At 43.4% G+C, this 15,288-nt stretch overlaps 1 protein-coding gene across 2 annotated transcripts in view; it reads left to right on the plus strand.

Moving 5' to 3' along the window:
- Positions 1-15,288, plus strand: part of LOC145343407 (trans-2,3-enoyl-CoA reductase-like) — a 194,461-nt gene that overhangs the window by 68,548 nt on the left and 110,625 nt on the right. For both annotated transcript variants that reach the window (XM_080189630.1, XM_080189631.1), the window contains exon 4: positions 13,182-13,285. In XM_080189630.1, the coding sequence (XP_080045756.1) occupies positions 13,182-13,285 (104 nt within the window). The remainder of the gene's footprint in view (positions 1-13,181; positions 13,286-15,288) is intronic.

The raw sequence follows: 15,288 nt of genomic DNA on the forward strand, positions 1-15,288 counted from the left end.
TATCCCTACACATTTACTCGCTAGTCCCTCTAACTTGCGCATCTCAGGATAATAAGGGGCAATTTTAACATGGCCAATCAACCTAACCCGTACTTCTTTGGATAGATATTGTATACATGATGTGGAGATGCCGGCGTTGGACTGGTGTAAACACAGTAAGAAGTCTCACAACACCAGCTTAAAGTCCAACAAGTTTATTTGATAGTAAACCCAACAAGCTTTCGGATTGCTGTTCCTTTGTCAGGTGATCAGAAACAGGGCCTTTATATGAGCCAAGCCAAGATTGGCTTTCGAAACAAAATTCCAGGATTGCTTGCAGTCACAGGGCACTATCCCTTTATAAGATCCAGGCTGCCTTTAAGTAATGCTAACCACTGCATTATTGAGCCCCCTACTGCTGTATGTAGCCATTGAGCAGCATGGGGAGAATTGGCTGCACAGAGGGTTCATTTAATATAACATTCAGTAACAACTTCATGAGCTGCCAGTGTCTAAATGAACAGGTGCAGTTTCATTGCAATCCCATGCCTGTTTGTGTGGGGTGGTTAGCCAATTTCTTCCCTACCCTATCCTGGTCCTTACCTCAAAAGAAGTGGCTTTACACTGCAGGTTGGGAGATCTGTCCACTCAATGCCACTGCCTCTCTCCCCACTGTCTTCCTCATCAACATCCACCCTTAGTTAATACTAATAAACTGAGGGACATCACCCCAAACAAAGATCAACACAACCGCCAGGGATTTTCATTCCTGACCTTGGGCACTGGACATTTTTAGGACTCACTTTAATACAGTGCTTTGGGTGAAAAATGTACTTTGGCTTTTCTTGTGATCTTTTGCTGTAGAATTACAAAGTAAATTGATGTAAAGTATTAATCATTTCTGAAACAGCAGAAAATGACTGATTAAACCAATAAATTAAGAGTGGAATAGACTAAATTGAGTTCAGCAGCGAATTTCCATTTATCTGTGTGCACTAAATATGTGTGCTATTCAGTTTTAATTCCTCTTGTCTGCAAAAGTCATGAAGCTAACGTATGTATTTCACTCCTGGGATTGACAATAACAATCTCCTACTCACAGAGAAATTTTAGGTGTTTTTACATTGCATTTATTATTTTTGAGCTAACTGCATGAGTGATGGAAATACTGCACAATTGAATTGTTTAGGGAAAAAAATCTGCAATTTGATAAATTACCCAGGACAAAGCAAATCTTCTGCTCCAATTAAGAGCTGTCTGCTAAAGATTCTTGTATTTTGAATGATTTTCTAAAATCTCAGGGCGCAGCAGCATTTGACAGCTTTTTAGGGAAAACATTTTATCGAATATATATGTTACCTTCATTTAATAAATCTTCCAAGTTATAGTGTAAACAAATTAATTATAGAACATAGAACATAGAAAAACTACAGCACAAATAGGCCCTTCTGCCCACAAGTTGTGCCAAACATATCTCTACCTACTAGGCTTACCTATAACCCTCAATCTTACAAAGTGCCATGTACTCATTCAAAAGTCTCTCAAAAGACCCTATTGAATCTGCCTCCACCACCAGGAAAAACCACTAGGAAAAATCTTACGTCATGGTGCGCTTCATAGATTAAAAGATTCAGGACAGAATTTTCCAATCCCAACCACCACAGGAATTGTAGTAGGGGGGACACAAACCATGTAAAGGTCCATTGACCTCAGGTAGAATTTTCCAACTTTGGGGGAGTGCAGCTGGAAAACCCCCCTTCTAACTCTTGTCAGCCTTTTTCATTGAAGTTTCTATGTCCAGATTTATAATGGAAATTGCCTGGATGTGAAATTGAGCTATGTTGTGTCAGTTGTGCCAGCACTAAGGACGCTTCAAACTAAGAAAATGGCGTGCACCAAGCAGGCGGATACTTAGGCATGACCGACCAGGTGGCCCATGCTGGAAAGGCATGTTGTTGTGCCATATCATTCAAAAGCAGGCCACACAGTTTTACTAAACTCATAGATTTAGGTGTGTTTAGCTACATTAGAAACATCTAACTAGCTCTATTTAAAGGGACAGACATCCAACTTTGGGGTGGCACAGTGGTTAGCACTGCTGCTTCACAGCACCAGGGACCCAGGTTCGATTCCCATCTGTTTGTATGGAATTTGCGCACTCTCCTCGTGTCTGCATGTGTTTGCTTCAGGAGCTCTGGTTTCCTCCCACAGTCCAAAGATGTGCGAGTTAGGTGGATTGGCAATGCTAAATTGCCTCTTGCTGTACCCAGATGTGTAATTAGGGGCATTATTCTGGTAAATACCTGCGGTTACAGGGCTAGTGTCTGAGTGGGATTGTTGTTGGTGCAGGCTTGATGGGCCAAATGGCCTCCTTCTACACTGTAGGGATTCTATATTTTGAGATGCTTTTGATTTACTTCTGCTGTTGGAAAAAAAAATGGGCAAGTACTGTGGATTGTATTGGATGTATTGTGGTTAGTTACTGGGTTAGACAAGTCCTGGCTCTAGTCCAGGCTGGGTGGATACAGAACTTGGTGGTCTGTCAACATAAAGAGGCTTCAAATAGTATAGAGACTCTATTTGTTGCGCCGTTGGGTGAACAACATGGTTGACAGTTGGAACAAATCTGGATGGAGAAAGTGTTGGGCTCTTCACAGAAGTCTCTTCCAATCATGAATTTCCAAGCATACTTCTCCTAGTGCATCTCACCTTGGAGAAATGTCTAAAATGTCTGTGATTCCTGAAGGAGATGGTTACAGTTCTGTGTCACCCCCTTCAGCAAGACCTGCAAACTTCACAATAACTTCATAATCACTCCTTCAAGGAGAGAGCATTCTCACAATAGTGTTATCTCCATCATTAGGTTAATAGTGGTGATGTTCATGGTTGATTCTGCAGTCATTATCCGGCTTTCAGATAAGAGGTAGTCTGTGCTTATGTGCAGCAAAGCCTGAAAAGCAATCAGTCTTGGACAGAGAGATGGCAAGAAATGGTCACATTTTTTCCTGATTCTCAATGACTTTAGGTTTACTGGGGTTCTTGGCAACCTACTTGGTCAAGTGTTGTTTTAATGTTAAGGATACTCATGCTCACCTCAACTCTTGATTTCAGCTCTTCCCTCGTGTTTGGATCTGAGTTCTGGAACTAAATGGTCTTGGCAGAACCCAAACTGAACAGCAGTTATTGCTGAGTATATGTTATTTGTTAACACAATCAATTTCATCTTCCATTATGTTTCCGATGATTGAGAGTAGGCTGAGGGAATAGTACTTGGCCAGGCTGGGTTTGTCTTGCTTTTTGTGGGAGTGACATAGTGGGACTATTTTTCACTTTGTTGGGTAGATACCATTGTTGTAACTGCACAGAACAACTAATTCTGGAGCACAGGTCCCTGGATGTTAACAGAGTGTAGAGTGCAATTTTTACCACCCTGAATGCCCGGTGAACAGTAGGGCAGCTGGAAAACTAGCATGTGACACTATAAATCTGGTACATGCCAGGTGCTGAATGATCAGCTATGTTCCTGGCCCCTTCCCATTGGCGTGAACCATTTTGTACCCAGGAAGTTCAAAAAGCTTTTTAGCGTGAGCTTGACTGGATTTCAATGTCATTAGTGAGTTCAGCCAGCGTGTGGTTTTCCCAGGTGCATTCCACCTCTCCAGAGAGACACTGGCGCCAATTAGTAAAAGTCTCAAAGTGTGGCTCGGACGCAGCAGTAGTGAAGGAGAGCGAGGAAGTGAGTACTACTGAGCACCAATCTACGGGATTGCCTGTTGTTGCCATGGCGTGGGCTGGGGTGGGGACTTGCATGAGGGCTGGGGTTTTGGAGGAAGGGGGTGCTCATGCCGGCCTGGGTGTCCTCAGGTCAGGGTTGCCGTTGGCTTGGGACTTGTGTTTACGCCTTCCCCCGGTCACTACTCAAGCAGCTCAGCAAGACAGAAAGATTGTGCCCTATATCTTTTGTTCTGTCCAGTATGTTCAGTCATTTCTTGACATAACATGAAATGAATTCAGTTGGCCAAAGATGGCCATTTGTGCCTGTGGGAATCTCAGAGGGAGCTAAGATGGATCATCCACTTGACAGTTCTGGGTGAGGATGATTGACTTCATTTCCTTAATGCAGAACATGTCTTGAATGGAGAGAGAGGGAGAAGGAGGACATTTTACATCATTCAGAGCAGTAACTGTAACTGTGCAAAGTTTTTACTCGGTTTAACTCCAAATAAGCCAATGTATTTGAAGAGGGTAAATGTCAGGAGTCACCAAGAGGTGTGATTACAATGTAATTTCCTGAGTTTTGAGATCAAAGATCTGATGTGCAGCATTAATTTAATTTTTCTGGTTCCTTGAACTTGGGGGTTGGTATATCTTAAGGTGTAGAATTGGAGTAGTTGAGGAAATAATCCTGAATGCATATGCTGAAAATGTGTATCCATTTACCTCCATTTATGAAACGGTTCAGTGGAAGATCCATCAGACTTTCTCCTTTGTTGATAATGTTACGCCTCCCTGATCCTGATGGAATTACACATTGTCGCTGCTATTAAGCTGATTAATTCAAGTGACTTACAGCTCCTGTCCCACAGGATGACTTTGAGATTTAAACCAAGATACAAAATAGCTTTAGATTGTCCTTTCTAATTGGATGTGCTACCCTGCACTTAGCAGTCAAATAACCGTGCCCCCTGCATGGAAGACTAATCCATCAATATTCCTTTTAAAAAGAAAAACATATTGTTCCAAACAAATTGGACTGAAAGGAAAATTTGTTGAACAAGCTGCTTTACTTCCTGCCCCAATGGTTACTGACTTGAGACCTGCTTCCAATAATTTCATACATCACTGAAAATGCTGATAGTGAGCCAAGCTCTTTTCACTCCTAAATGGGCCTTTTCCTTCCAGCTCTGCTGTTTCTGCTGTGCAATTAACTTGGAAAGCAGCACACCAGATTGATGCCTGAAAATGTGCTGCACAGAAGGATTTTGGCGAGTTTGAATAGGATTTGGATTCAGCTGAATCTATTCCTTGCTGTCCTATGTTCAACTGTGAACATCAATGTTTTTCATTTTTCCCCCACTTCTGAATAAATTATTTGTTTAAATGATTAGGACTTATTTCAGTTTAGTGTGGTGTTATCTCGCTCCTATCACTGCGGTGAAATAGATAATTAAAACTGTCAGTATCATAGAGTTTGATGCCTGGCACTAAATATTGAATGATGTGCAGGAAACTAAGCAGTATGGCATTAGAATTGGCAACGGCAGAGGGTACGTTTTATGAGGTAATGCTGTTAGCTCAGAATCTTGTTCAATATGGTTGCAGATTTGGACAATCCACAGATTTATACACACAAACAAAGATAAAAGGAGAGGGATACAGGGATGTTATTTGGGTCATTGTGGCCATGCTGGCACTCTGCCAAAGCAATCCACCTTGTTCAACCTGCCCACACCTTCCCCTGAGCACTGCACATCATTTCTCTTTAGGTGTTTATCCAGTTCCTTTTTGAATGCCATGACAGAAACAACCTTCACCACACTCTCGGGCAGTGCATTCCGGATCCTAACCACTCAATACATAAAGTTACTTTTCCTCCTGTTCCTCCTGTTTCTTTTACTCATTACTTTAAATAAGAGTCATTTCATTCATGATTCTTCCACCAATGGAAACATTTTCTCTCTCTTCTATACTTTAGGATTTTGAATATCACTATCAATCTCCTCTTTCCTAAGGGTTACCATTGATTAGAAACTCAACTGGACTCACCAGATAAACAAAGTGGCTACAGGTCAGAGGCTAAGAATACTGCGGTGAGAAACTCACCTCGTCACTCCCCAAAGCCTGTCAACCATCGACAAGGCACAAGTCAGGATTATGATGGAATATTTTCTCCATGATTGGATGGGTGCAACTCCAAAAACACTCACAAAGTTTGACAGCATCCAGGGCAAAGCAACCCTGCTTGTTTGGCACCACATTCACAAACACCCATTCCCTCCACCTCTGACGCTCAGTGACATCAGTGTGTATCCTCTACAAATTCACCAAAGTTCCTTGGACAGCACCTTCCAAATCCACAATCACTTCCATCTAGAAGAGCAAGGACTGCGGATACATGGGAACACCGCCATTTGCAAATTCTCTCCAAGCCACTCACCATCCTGACTTGGAAATATATCACCCTTCCTTTGCAGTTGCTAGGTTAAAATCCTGTAACTCCCTCCCTAATGGCATTGCGGGTCAACCCACAGAACATGGAAAGCAGTGATTAAAGAAGGCAGCTCACCACCACCGTCTCAAGGGCAACTAGAGATAAACAATAAATGCTGGCCAGTCAACAACACCCATGTCTTATGATTGAATTTAAAAAAATTCCAACTTGTCAAAAATTCACATTATTAAATGTGAATTTAATAATTCACATCATTAAAAGTTAATTATGGGCAAGGAAACCTCCTGTTCATTACCACATACCATAATCTGCCCCCCACCCCCGCCCCAGCTGATGAATCAATACTCCTCCATGTTGAAAACAGCCTGGAGAAAGCACTGAGGGTGGCAAGGATGCAGAAGGTACTCTGTGTGGTGTATTTCAATGTCCACCAACTAAAGTAGCATGTTGGCACCACCACAGACCAAACAGTCCAAAGATGTTTGGGATAGCACAGTGGCACAGTGGTTAGCACTGCTGCTTCACAACGCCAGAGACCCAGGTTCAATTCCGGCCTCCGGTCACTGTTTGTGTGGATTTTGCACGTTCTCCCCGTGTCAGCTTGAATTTTCTCTGGGTACTCCAGTTTCCTCCCGCAGTCCAAAGATGTGTGGGTTAAGTTGATTGGCCATGCTAAACTGACCCGAGTGTCAGGAGGATTAGCAGGGTAAATATGTGGGGTTACAGGAATAGGGCCTGATGGGATTGTGTTCAGTGCAGACTCAATGGGCTGAATGGCCTCTTTCTGCACTGTAGGGATTCTATGAATCTATGGTATGTGCGGGCTAGGTTAATTGGCTGTGGTAAGTTGCCCCTTAGTGTCAGGAGGACTAACAGGGTAAATATATGGGAATACGAGGATAGGGGCTGGGTGGAATTGTGGTCAGAGCAGACTCAAAGGGCACTGTAGGGATTCTATGATTCTATAATCAAGTTTTAAAGGACATAGCTGCTAAACTAGGCCTTCAACAGGATGTTGGGGAAACAAGAGAAAGAAATACACTTAACCTCACCTTCAGCAACCTACCTGCTGCAAATGCATCTGTCCATCACAGTGTCACAGTGTGGAGTCAAAGTTCCACCTTCACTCTGAGGATACTCTGCATCATGTTGTGAGGCCATACCACAGTGCTAAATGATACAGATTTCAAACAGACCTAGCAACTTAAGACTAGGCATCCATGAGGCATTGTGAGCCATCAACAGCAGCAAAGTTGTCCCCATCCACAATCTGTAACTTCTTGGCCAGCACATCTCCCACTCAACCATTACCACCCAAGCCAGGGAATAAACCCTCGTTCAATGCAATGTGCAGGAAGGCATCCCAGAAGCAACACCAATCAAGATTGGTGTTACTTCTGGGATGCCTTCCTGCTAAAAGTGAGGTCTCAATCTGGTGAAGCTTCAACGCAGGGCTGCTCACTCGTTATATAGCATAAGCAACAAGACAAGGCTAAACAATTCCACAACCAGCAGTTCTGCCAGATCCATTCACCATTGGTGGTGGTCAATCTTTAGCCAGTTCAATTCACTCCGTGTGATATAAAGAGGTGATTGAAGGCAGTGGATTTTACAAAGGCTGTGGCTCCTGACAATATTCCAGCAATAGTATTGAAGGTTTGTGCTCCAGAACTGCTGCACCTCAAGCCAAGCTGTCCCAGTGCAGTTACAACACTGGCATCTACTCAGCAATGTGGAAAATTTCCCAAGTATGTCCTGTCCACAAAAGACAGGAGAAATCCGTATCAGCCAACTGCCGCCCCATCAGCCTTCTCACGACCATCAGAAAAGTGATGGAAGGGATTAACAGTGTTATCAGGTGGCACTTACTTGGCAATGGCTGCTTATTGATGCTGAATTTATGTTCCTGCAGGATCACTTAGCTCCTGATCTCATTACAGCCCTGGTTCAAACATGGTCAAAAGAGTTGAATACCAGAGGCGAGGTGAGAGTAACATCAAGGCAGCATTTGACCGAACATGGCATCAAGGAGCCCAAGCAAAACTGGAGTCAATGGGAATCAGGGGGAAATCTCTGTACCGATTCCTGGCACAAAGGAAGATGGTTGTGGTTATTGGAGGTCAATGATCTCAGTCTCAAGACATCACTGCAGGAGTTCCTTCAATATTATCACCATCTGTGTCCAAATGCAGCAAGACCTAAAAAACGCCCAGGCTATGTACTTTTCCATAGCTAACACAAGCCTGATGACTAACGCTCTCTAAATATTTCCCAACTGACACTTAATACATTTGAACCACCTCATTTATTTGAACCAGCAATATCTCTTTGTAGTAAATAGGTTATTAAATTAAAATCATTAAACCATTAAATTGGAACAAAGTCGAAAGATATATTGAGAATTAGATACGATCTAATAAACTTTGCAATAATTAGCACAGCTTAACAGGTTATACTTTGCATTTTGATTTTGGACAACAGAGTAAATACATCAATATTTTGAACTGGATTTGTCTTGTAGACTTCTCATACTCTGTAGTACTTTCACATTTAAGTATTCCATTCAGGCTTCTGTAATTCTCAGATCTGCAGCAGAGACAATCTTCTTGTTGCTACAATGAGCATTATATCACTCTCCTTTTGTAGTAGAGGTGCCTGATACAGACAGGCCTGAGTACAGTACCACCTACAGTGATGCAAGAAGGCCAATGACCTAAACCTAGGGTCATGTGATATTGACAGTAAGAAGTCTCACAACACCAGGTTAAAGTTCAACAGGTTTATTTGGTAGCAAAATTCACTAGCTTTTGGAGCACTTGCTGCTCTTTCATCGGTGAATGGAAGTTCTATTCACAAACAGGGCATATAAAGACACAAACTCAATTTACAAAATAATCTGATTGGAACGCAAGTCATTACAGGTAATCAAGTCTCAAAGGTACAGACAATGTGAGTGGAGAGAGCATCAAGCATAGGTTAAAGAGATGTGTGTTGTCTCCAGACAGGACAGTTAGTGAGATTTTGCAAGCCCAGGCAAATCATGGGGGGTTACAGATAGTGTGACATGAACCCGAGATCCTGGTTGAGGCCGTCCTCATGTGTGCGGAACTTGGCTATCAGTTTCTGCTCAGTGACTCCGCGTTGTCGTGTATCATAGGCCGCCTTGAAGAACACTTACCTGAAAATCAAAGGCTGGATGTCCGTGACCACTGAAGCGTTCAGAGGCTGAATGCCCATGACCGCTGATGATGGGATAGAACTTGTTGATGTCATCATATTGTTGTTTCAATGATTTTTCACCATGAGTCCAAAGGAAGAAAATGTTCCGTCCCACCGTTAGACTCACCATGAGCTACTCTCTGGAATCGGTTGCATTCTTGGACACATGCCATCCCCACACCCCCACTTCTTGACTTCAAACAACTGCACAACTTCAAATGGACTATTGTCAGCAACAAACTACCCAGCCTTCAGGAGAACAGCGACTACATCACCACACAACTCTGCCACAGCAACCTCTGCAAGACATGCTAGATCATTGACACGGATGCTATCATCTCACGTGAGAACAACATCCACCAGCTACACGGTACATACTCTTGCAACGCGACCAGCATTGTCTACCTGATATGCTGCAGGAAAGGATGTCCCGAGGCATGGTACATTGGGGTGACAATGCAGACGCTACGACAGCTCATGAATGAACACTGCTCGACAATCACCAGGCAAGAGTGTTCTTGTCCTGTTGGGAAACACTTCAGTGGTCACGGGCATTTGGCCTCTGATCTTCAGGTAAGCGTTCTCCAAGGCGGCCTTCACGACAAATGACAGCACAGAGTTGCTGAGCAGAGACTGGTATCCAAGTTCCGCATACATGAGGACGGCTTCAACCAGGATCTTGGATTCATTTCACACTACCTGTAACCCCCACGACTTGCCTGGGCTTGCAAAATCTCACTAACTGTCTTGCCTGGAGACAATACACATCTCTTCAACCTGTGCTTAATGCTCTCTGCACTCACATTGTCTGTACCTTTGAGACTTGATTACCTGTAAAGACTCGCATTTCAATCAAATTGTTTTGTAAATTGGATTTTTGTCTTTATATATTCTGTTTGTGAACAGAACTCCCGCTCACTTGACGAAGGAGCAGCAAGCACTCCAACAGCTAGTGAATTTTGCTACCAAATGAACCTGTTTGACTTCAACCTGGTGTTGTAAGACTTCTCACTGTGTCTACCCCAGTCCAACGCCAGCATCTCCACATCATGTGATATTGGCCAGAGATGTGTGAAGGCCGAGGATGGAGATAGTTCCATGTTTGAACCTTTATTGTGTATTTGTATCCAATTACAAGTAATTACTAAAGACTTGCTATTAACATACGGAAGATAACAAAGGCTTGCTGAACAGACAAAATCTGTAATCAATGCTATCCTAATACTTTACCCTAAACAGTTAATTAGCCTCTTCTTTCAAAAACCATTGAGAAAACTGGTCAGTTATCAGGGCAGATAATTTGTCTTTAATGGTCCCTGTTATCAAATGTTAGCTGCAAAAATACAACATTCTGAAATAAAACAATTCTCACAATCAGGCACCTTAACATTTGTGTACTGGATTTCTGATTAGTCCATTGAAGTTTCATGCATTTACAGGCAATGCAAGTCAAGGTCGCAAAGGTTCACTTAGAACCTAAACTTTGGTTACTAGGATTACAAAACATGTGTTAAAGCTTCAGAATTTGAATACATGGTTTGATGCCTCTGCAAATTCTAAAATGACATATACATATATATATCTCACACCCTTTCTTATTGGACCAGAAACAGAGCAAACACGTTCTTTTGAACAAACTTTAGAAGTTCTGCCCTTTACACATTAGGTCACTACTATCCCAGTTTATATTAGGGTAATTAAAGTTCCCCATTGTCACTACTCTAAAGTTTTTACACCTCTTGGTAATTTCCCAGCAATTAGGAGCAGCATTGTGACATAGTGGTTAGCACTGCTGTCTTAAAGTGCCAGGGTTCAATTCTGGCCTTGGGAGACTGCGTGGAGTTTGCATGTTCTCCCCATATCTGCATTGGTTTCCTTCAATTACTCAAGTTTCCTCACATACTCCAATGATGTGCAGGTTAAGTAGATTAGCTATGCTAAATTGATCCTTAGTGTCCCAAGATTTGGAGGGGCATGGAGGCACAGTGGTTAGCACTGCTGTCTCACAGTGCCAAGGAGCCGGGTTTGACTCTTGACTTGCGTCACTATCTGTGTGGAGTTTGCACATTCTCCATATATGTGTATGGGTTTCCTCCGGGCGCTCTGGTTTCTTCCCACAGTCCAAGATGTGCGAGTTAGGTCAATTGGCCATGCTACATTGCCACTTTGTGTCAGCTGGAATTAGTAGGGTAAATACATGGGGTTATGGGGACAGGACATGGATGGGAGTGTGGTCAGTGTAGATTCGATGGGCTGAATGCATCTTTCTGCACTGTATGGATTCCATGATTCTATGATGTGGAGGTTATGAGCATAAGCGGGGTAAATGTGTGGGGTTACAGGAAAGGGCCTGGGTGGGATCCTCTGTCAGACAGCCAGTGCAGACTTCATGAGCTGAATGGCCCCCTTCTGCACTATGGGGATTTAATGACTTGCTTCTGTATGTCTTCCCTATTAGTTAGTTGTGTATCGAATAAACCAATGGTGTAATTTTACCTCTATTTGTTCCTTAATGCTAATCAAATAGATTCTGCATTGATTCTTCCAGGACATCCTTTCTCTCTAGCAGTGTCATCAATACTGCCACTATCCTTAATACTGTTTCATCAATACTGTCACACAAGGTCTTTCCTTTCTCTCCTTATCTTTCCTGAACCGCTTCTATCCAAGAATAATTAATACCCAGTCCTATCATGTAATAAAGTTAATTTACTGTTATAAACAAATTGTGGGTGTTTATCGGTGCATTTGATGAATGTAGGTGTCCACAAATCATTTGGAATCATAATACGTTTTAGACCCCTTGGCTCATCCGATCTGTGCTGAGATACTTGGCAATTCAGCTTGGTGTTGTCCTCTGCTGAGTCAAATTCACCTTCTTTACATCAATAAGTCATACTGAAGGCAAATATTCTGCTACTGTATGTATATCATGATCACACATGGAAAAAGTCTCCATCCCACTGGTATTTTGATGTACCTGGAATGTAGAAACAGGTAAATTACTCTCAAATCATATACTTACTTTTGGAGCAAATTTATTGGATAGTACTTTAAAGTAGGAGGTTAATGGGTGATTCCAAACCCTGGTAGGTGAAATAGATATTTTGATGAATGCATCAGTAACTTGGCGCAGTAATTAGCACTACTGCCTCACAGCCCAAGGGACCCAGGTTCAATTCCAGCTTCGGGTCACTGTCTGTGCGGAGTCAGTATTTTCTCCCCCTGTCTGCGTGTGTTTTCTCTGGGTGCTTCAGTTTGGGACTGGGTCCTCCTACAGTCCAAAGATATGTAGGTTAGGTTGATTGGCCATGCTAAATTGACCCGAGTGTCAGGGGGATTAGCAGGGTAAATGTGTGGGGATATGGGAATAGGACTTGGGTGGGATTGTGGTCAGTACAGACTTGTTGGACCAGGTAGTCTCCTTCTGTACTGTAGGGATTCTATGAATTCATAATAATTTTTATTTTCAATAATTCACAGAGGACTCGCAACTTAGAAACAGAATACTCAACCCAACTGGTTAATTTCAATGTTAACACTTCACACAAGCCCTCCCTACCTCTTTCCATCTTGCTCCTTTGTTCTTCTGTTTCCTCTTAGGTTTGCATTAAGCCTCCTGTTAAAAATCTGGAGGCTTCAAACATTCCTTGTATTCCATCTGGTCACCATTTATGCTTTTAAATGAGTAACATTTTTCCAATCTTGGCTTAGTTTGACAGTTGCGTAATGCAATGCTTGCAGTGTTCACTCTGTCTTTATTGAATGATGACATTAATATAATGCTCTGCCTGGTCTTCCCTGTTCACAGCTGGTCCTCTACTGAAAGAAACCAAAGTCATCAAGAACCTCGCAGTATCCTCCATCATTACATTATATTTCAGAGATCTTGGGACACAAATAAGCTGGATCACGGTAAGGTATAATAGCACTTTGCATCAAGTGCCACACATCCGGAGAACCCAGAATACTTTCTGTCACTGAAAATGTTAATGGGTACTCGAGATTTGTACATGTTCTGTTCAAGCTGTTCAAGGGGGCGGCACGGTAGCACAGTGGTCAGCACTGCTGCCTCACAGCTCCAGGGACCTGGGTTCGATTCCCATTTTGGGTCACTGTCTTGTGGAGTTTGCACATTTTCCTCGTGTCTGCATGGGTTTCCTCCAGGTGCTCCGGTTTCTTCCCACAGTCCAAAGATATGCGGGTTAGATTGATTGGCCATGCTAAAAAATATTGCTGCTTAGTGTCCTGAGATGCGTAGGTTAGAAGGGTTAGCGGGTAAATATGTAAGGATAAGGGGGTAGGGCCTAGTGGGATTGTGGTCAGTGCAGACTCAATGGGCCAAATGGCTTCTTTCTGCACTGTCGGATTTCTATGATTCTATGAAGCTCCTAATCCAAAAGATGGATGGACGTGATGGGAGCAATTCTCCCAAAACAGTTCTAAGTACTGAATTCAGGCAAAAACTGGTGTAAATCACAATTGTTTCTTCAGTGGGAGTTCAGACTTGAATCTTTCACAATGCAGAGGTCAAAATTGTGAATATCATTAAAAGCTCAGAGGGGCGGGGCCTATTCACACCAGAGACTGACAGGTCTAGAACTCTGCGTATGTGCAGTGGTCCCAAGCTGTCAGCCTGAACTTCGCTGGCCAGCTCGATGGCCCCCACAACCATTCCTGGGCCAAGCCTGCTGACCCCGCCCCCCCCCCCCACAACTGTCACAGAGCTTCCCAATCTCCAGCCTCCTCAGCAGTGATGGTCCACCCCAAACCACCCCACTCCTGCAGACCCCACCCTATGGGGGGCAGAACCACCCCCCCAAGAAGCAGGCTCCTCCAATCTCTCCCCAACCCAGCAGACCCTCCCCCAACTGAGGCAGACCTGCCCAGGAGGCAGACGCCCCCCTCACTGGTGCCAGATCATCCTCTGGAAGACCCCCCCCTCCCCAACCCCAGCCTGCCCTGATTGCTGACCTCCAGCCTCAACTGATTCCAAGAGTGGCAGCAGGACCCCCAATGGGCAGTGCCACGATGTCCTTGGGCACTGGCACTTTGCCCGTTAGGGAGTGCTGGGGGCACAGGTTGGAACTGCCAGGGTGCCTATAAACAAGGGGGTCACCCCCCACCACCTGACCCTTGGTGGGCCCGGATTTCCCCCAATTCACTCCAGCGAGGTCTCCCGCTAGCTCCCCGTAAATGGGGAGCCAGTCTGAACCCTGCAAGAATGAAATTGCACTGACGGGGTGGGAGATGCTAATAATGACATTTAAATTACATTAAAATAAAATTAAAATGACTTGTCTGCTGTTCATGCCAGTTTCAAGTGTGGTGCCAATCATGCCAGATATCTGGGGCTTGGACGTGTGGACGTGTCAGGAATGCATGTGCAAATCCCATGAATCAGCCCACATGTGATTCTCCTGGTCCAATGTGCTAAAATATTAACGCATCCAAATGGGAGAATCATCCCCTATATCTCTGACTGTAGCACTACATTCTAAACCCTATCATTTCCTTCTCCCTTATATACTTTATGAACAGCATGTTTTATCTCTATAGCACACAAGCAACAGTACTTTTCACTGTATCCCAAGACATGTGACAATAATAAATTAATTTAAATCAAAAAGTGTAGTTATGATCCATATGTACTACGGTTAACAGAGTTAACTATCCATCCAGTTCTGAAGCTGGAGGCTGGTGACAGTCAACAATTTCAGTCAAGAGAACTAACAGTTTTTGTAAAGATCGTGCTATCTTTCCACCTAGTCAGTTTGCACAGATGATCAGGTAATGTGTTTGAATTACATACTCCAGAAATCCAAAAGGAACATGCATGCAAAATACACATATAAACACACAAAATGTCAGACAGCTGTCCAACGTAGCCTGAAAACCGGAGATTCCTGCCCGACTGC

Source organism: Carcharhinus amblyrhynchos, chromosome 5 (genome assembly GCF_965287045.1).
Source record: "Carcharhinus amblyrhynchos chromosome 5, sCarAmb.v2.hapA, whole genome shotgun sequence".
In the NCBI taxonomy this organism is placed as follows: Eukaryota; Metazoa; Chordata; class Chondrichthyes; order Carcharhiniformes; family Carcharhinidae; genus Carcharhinus; species Carcharhinus amblyrhynchos.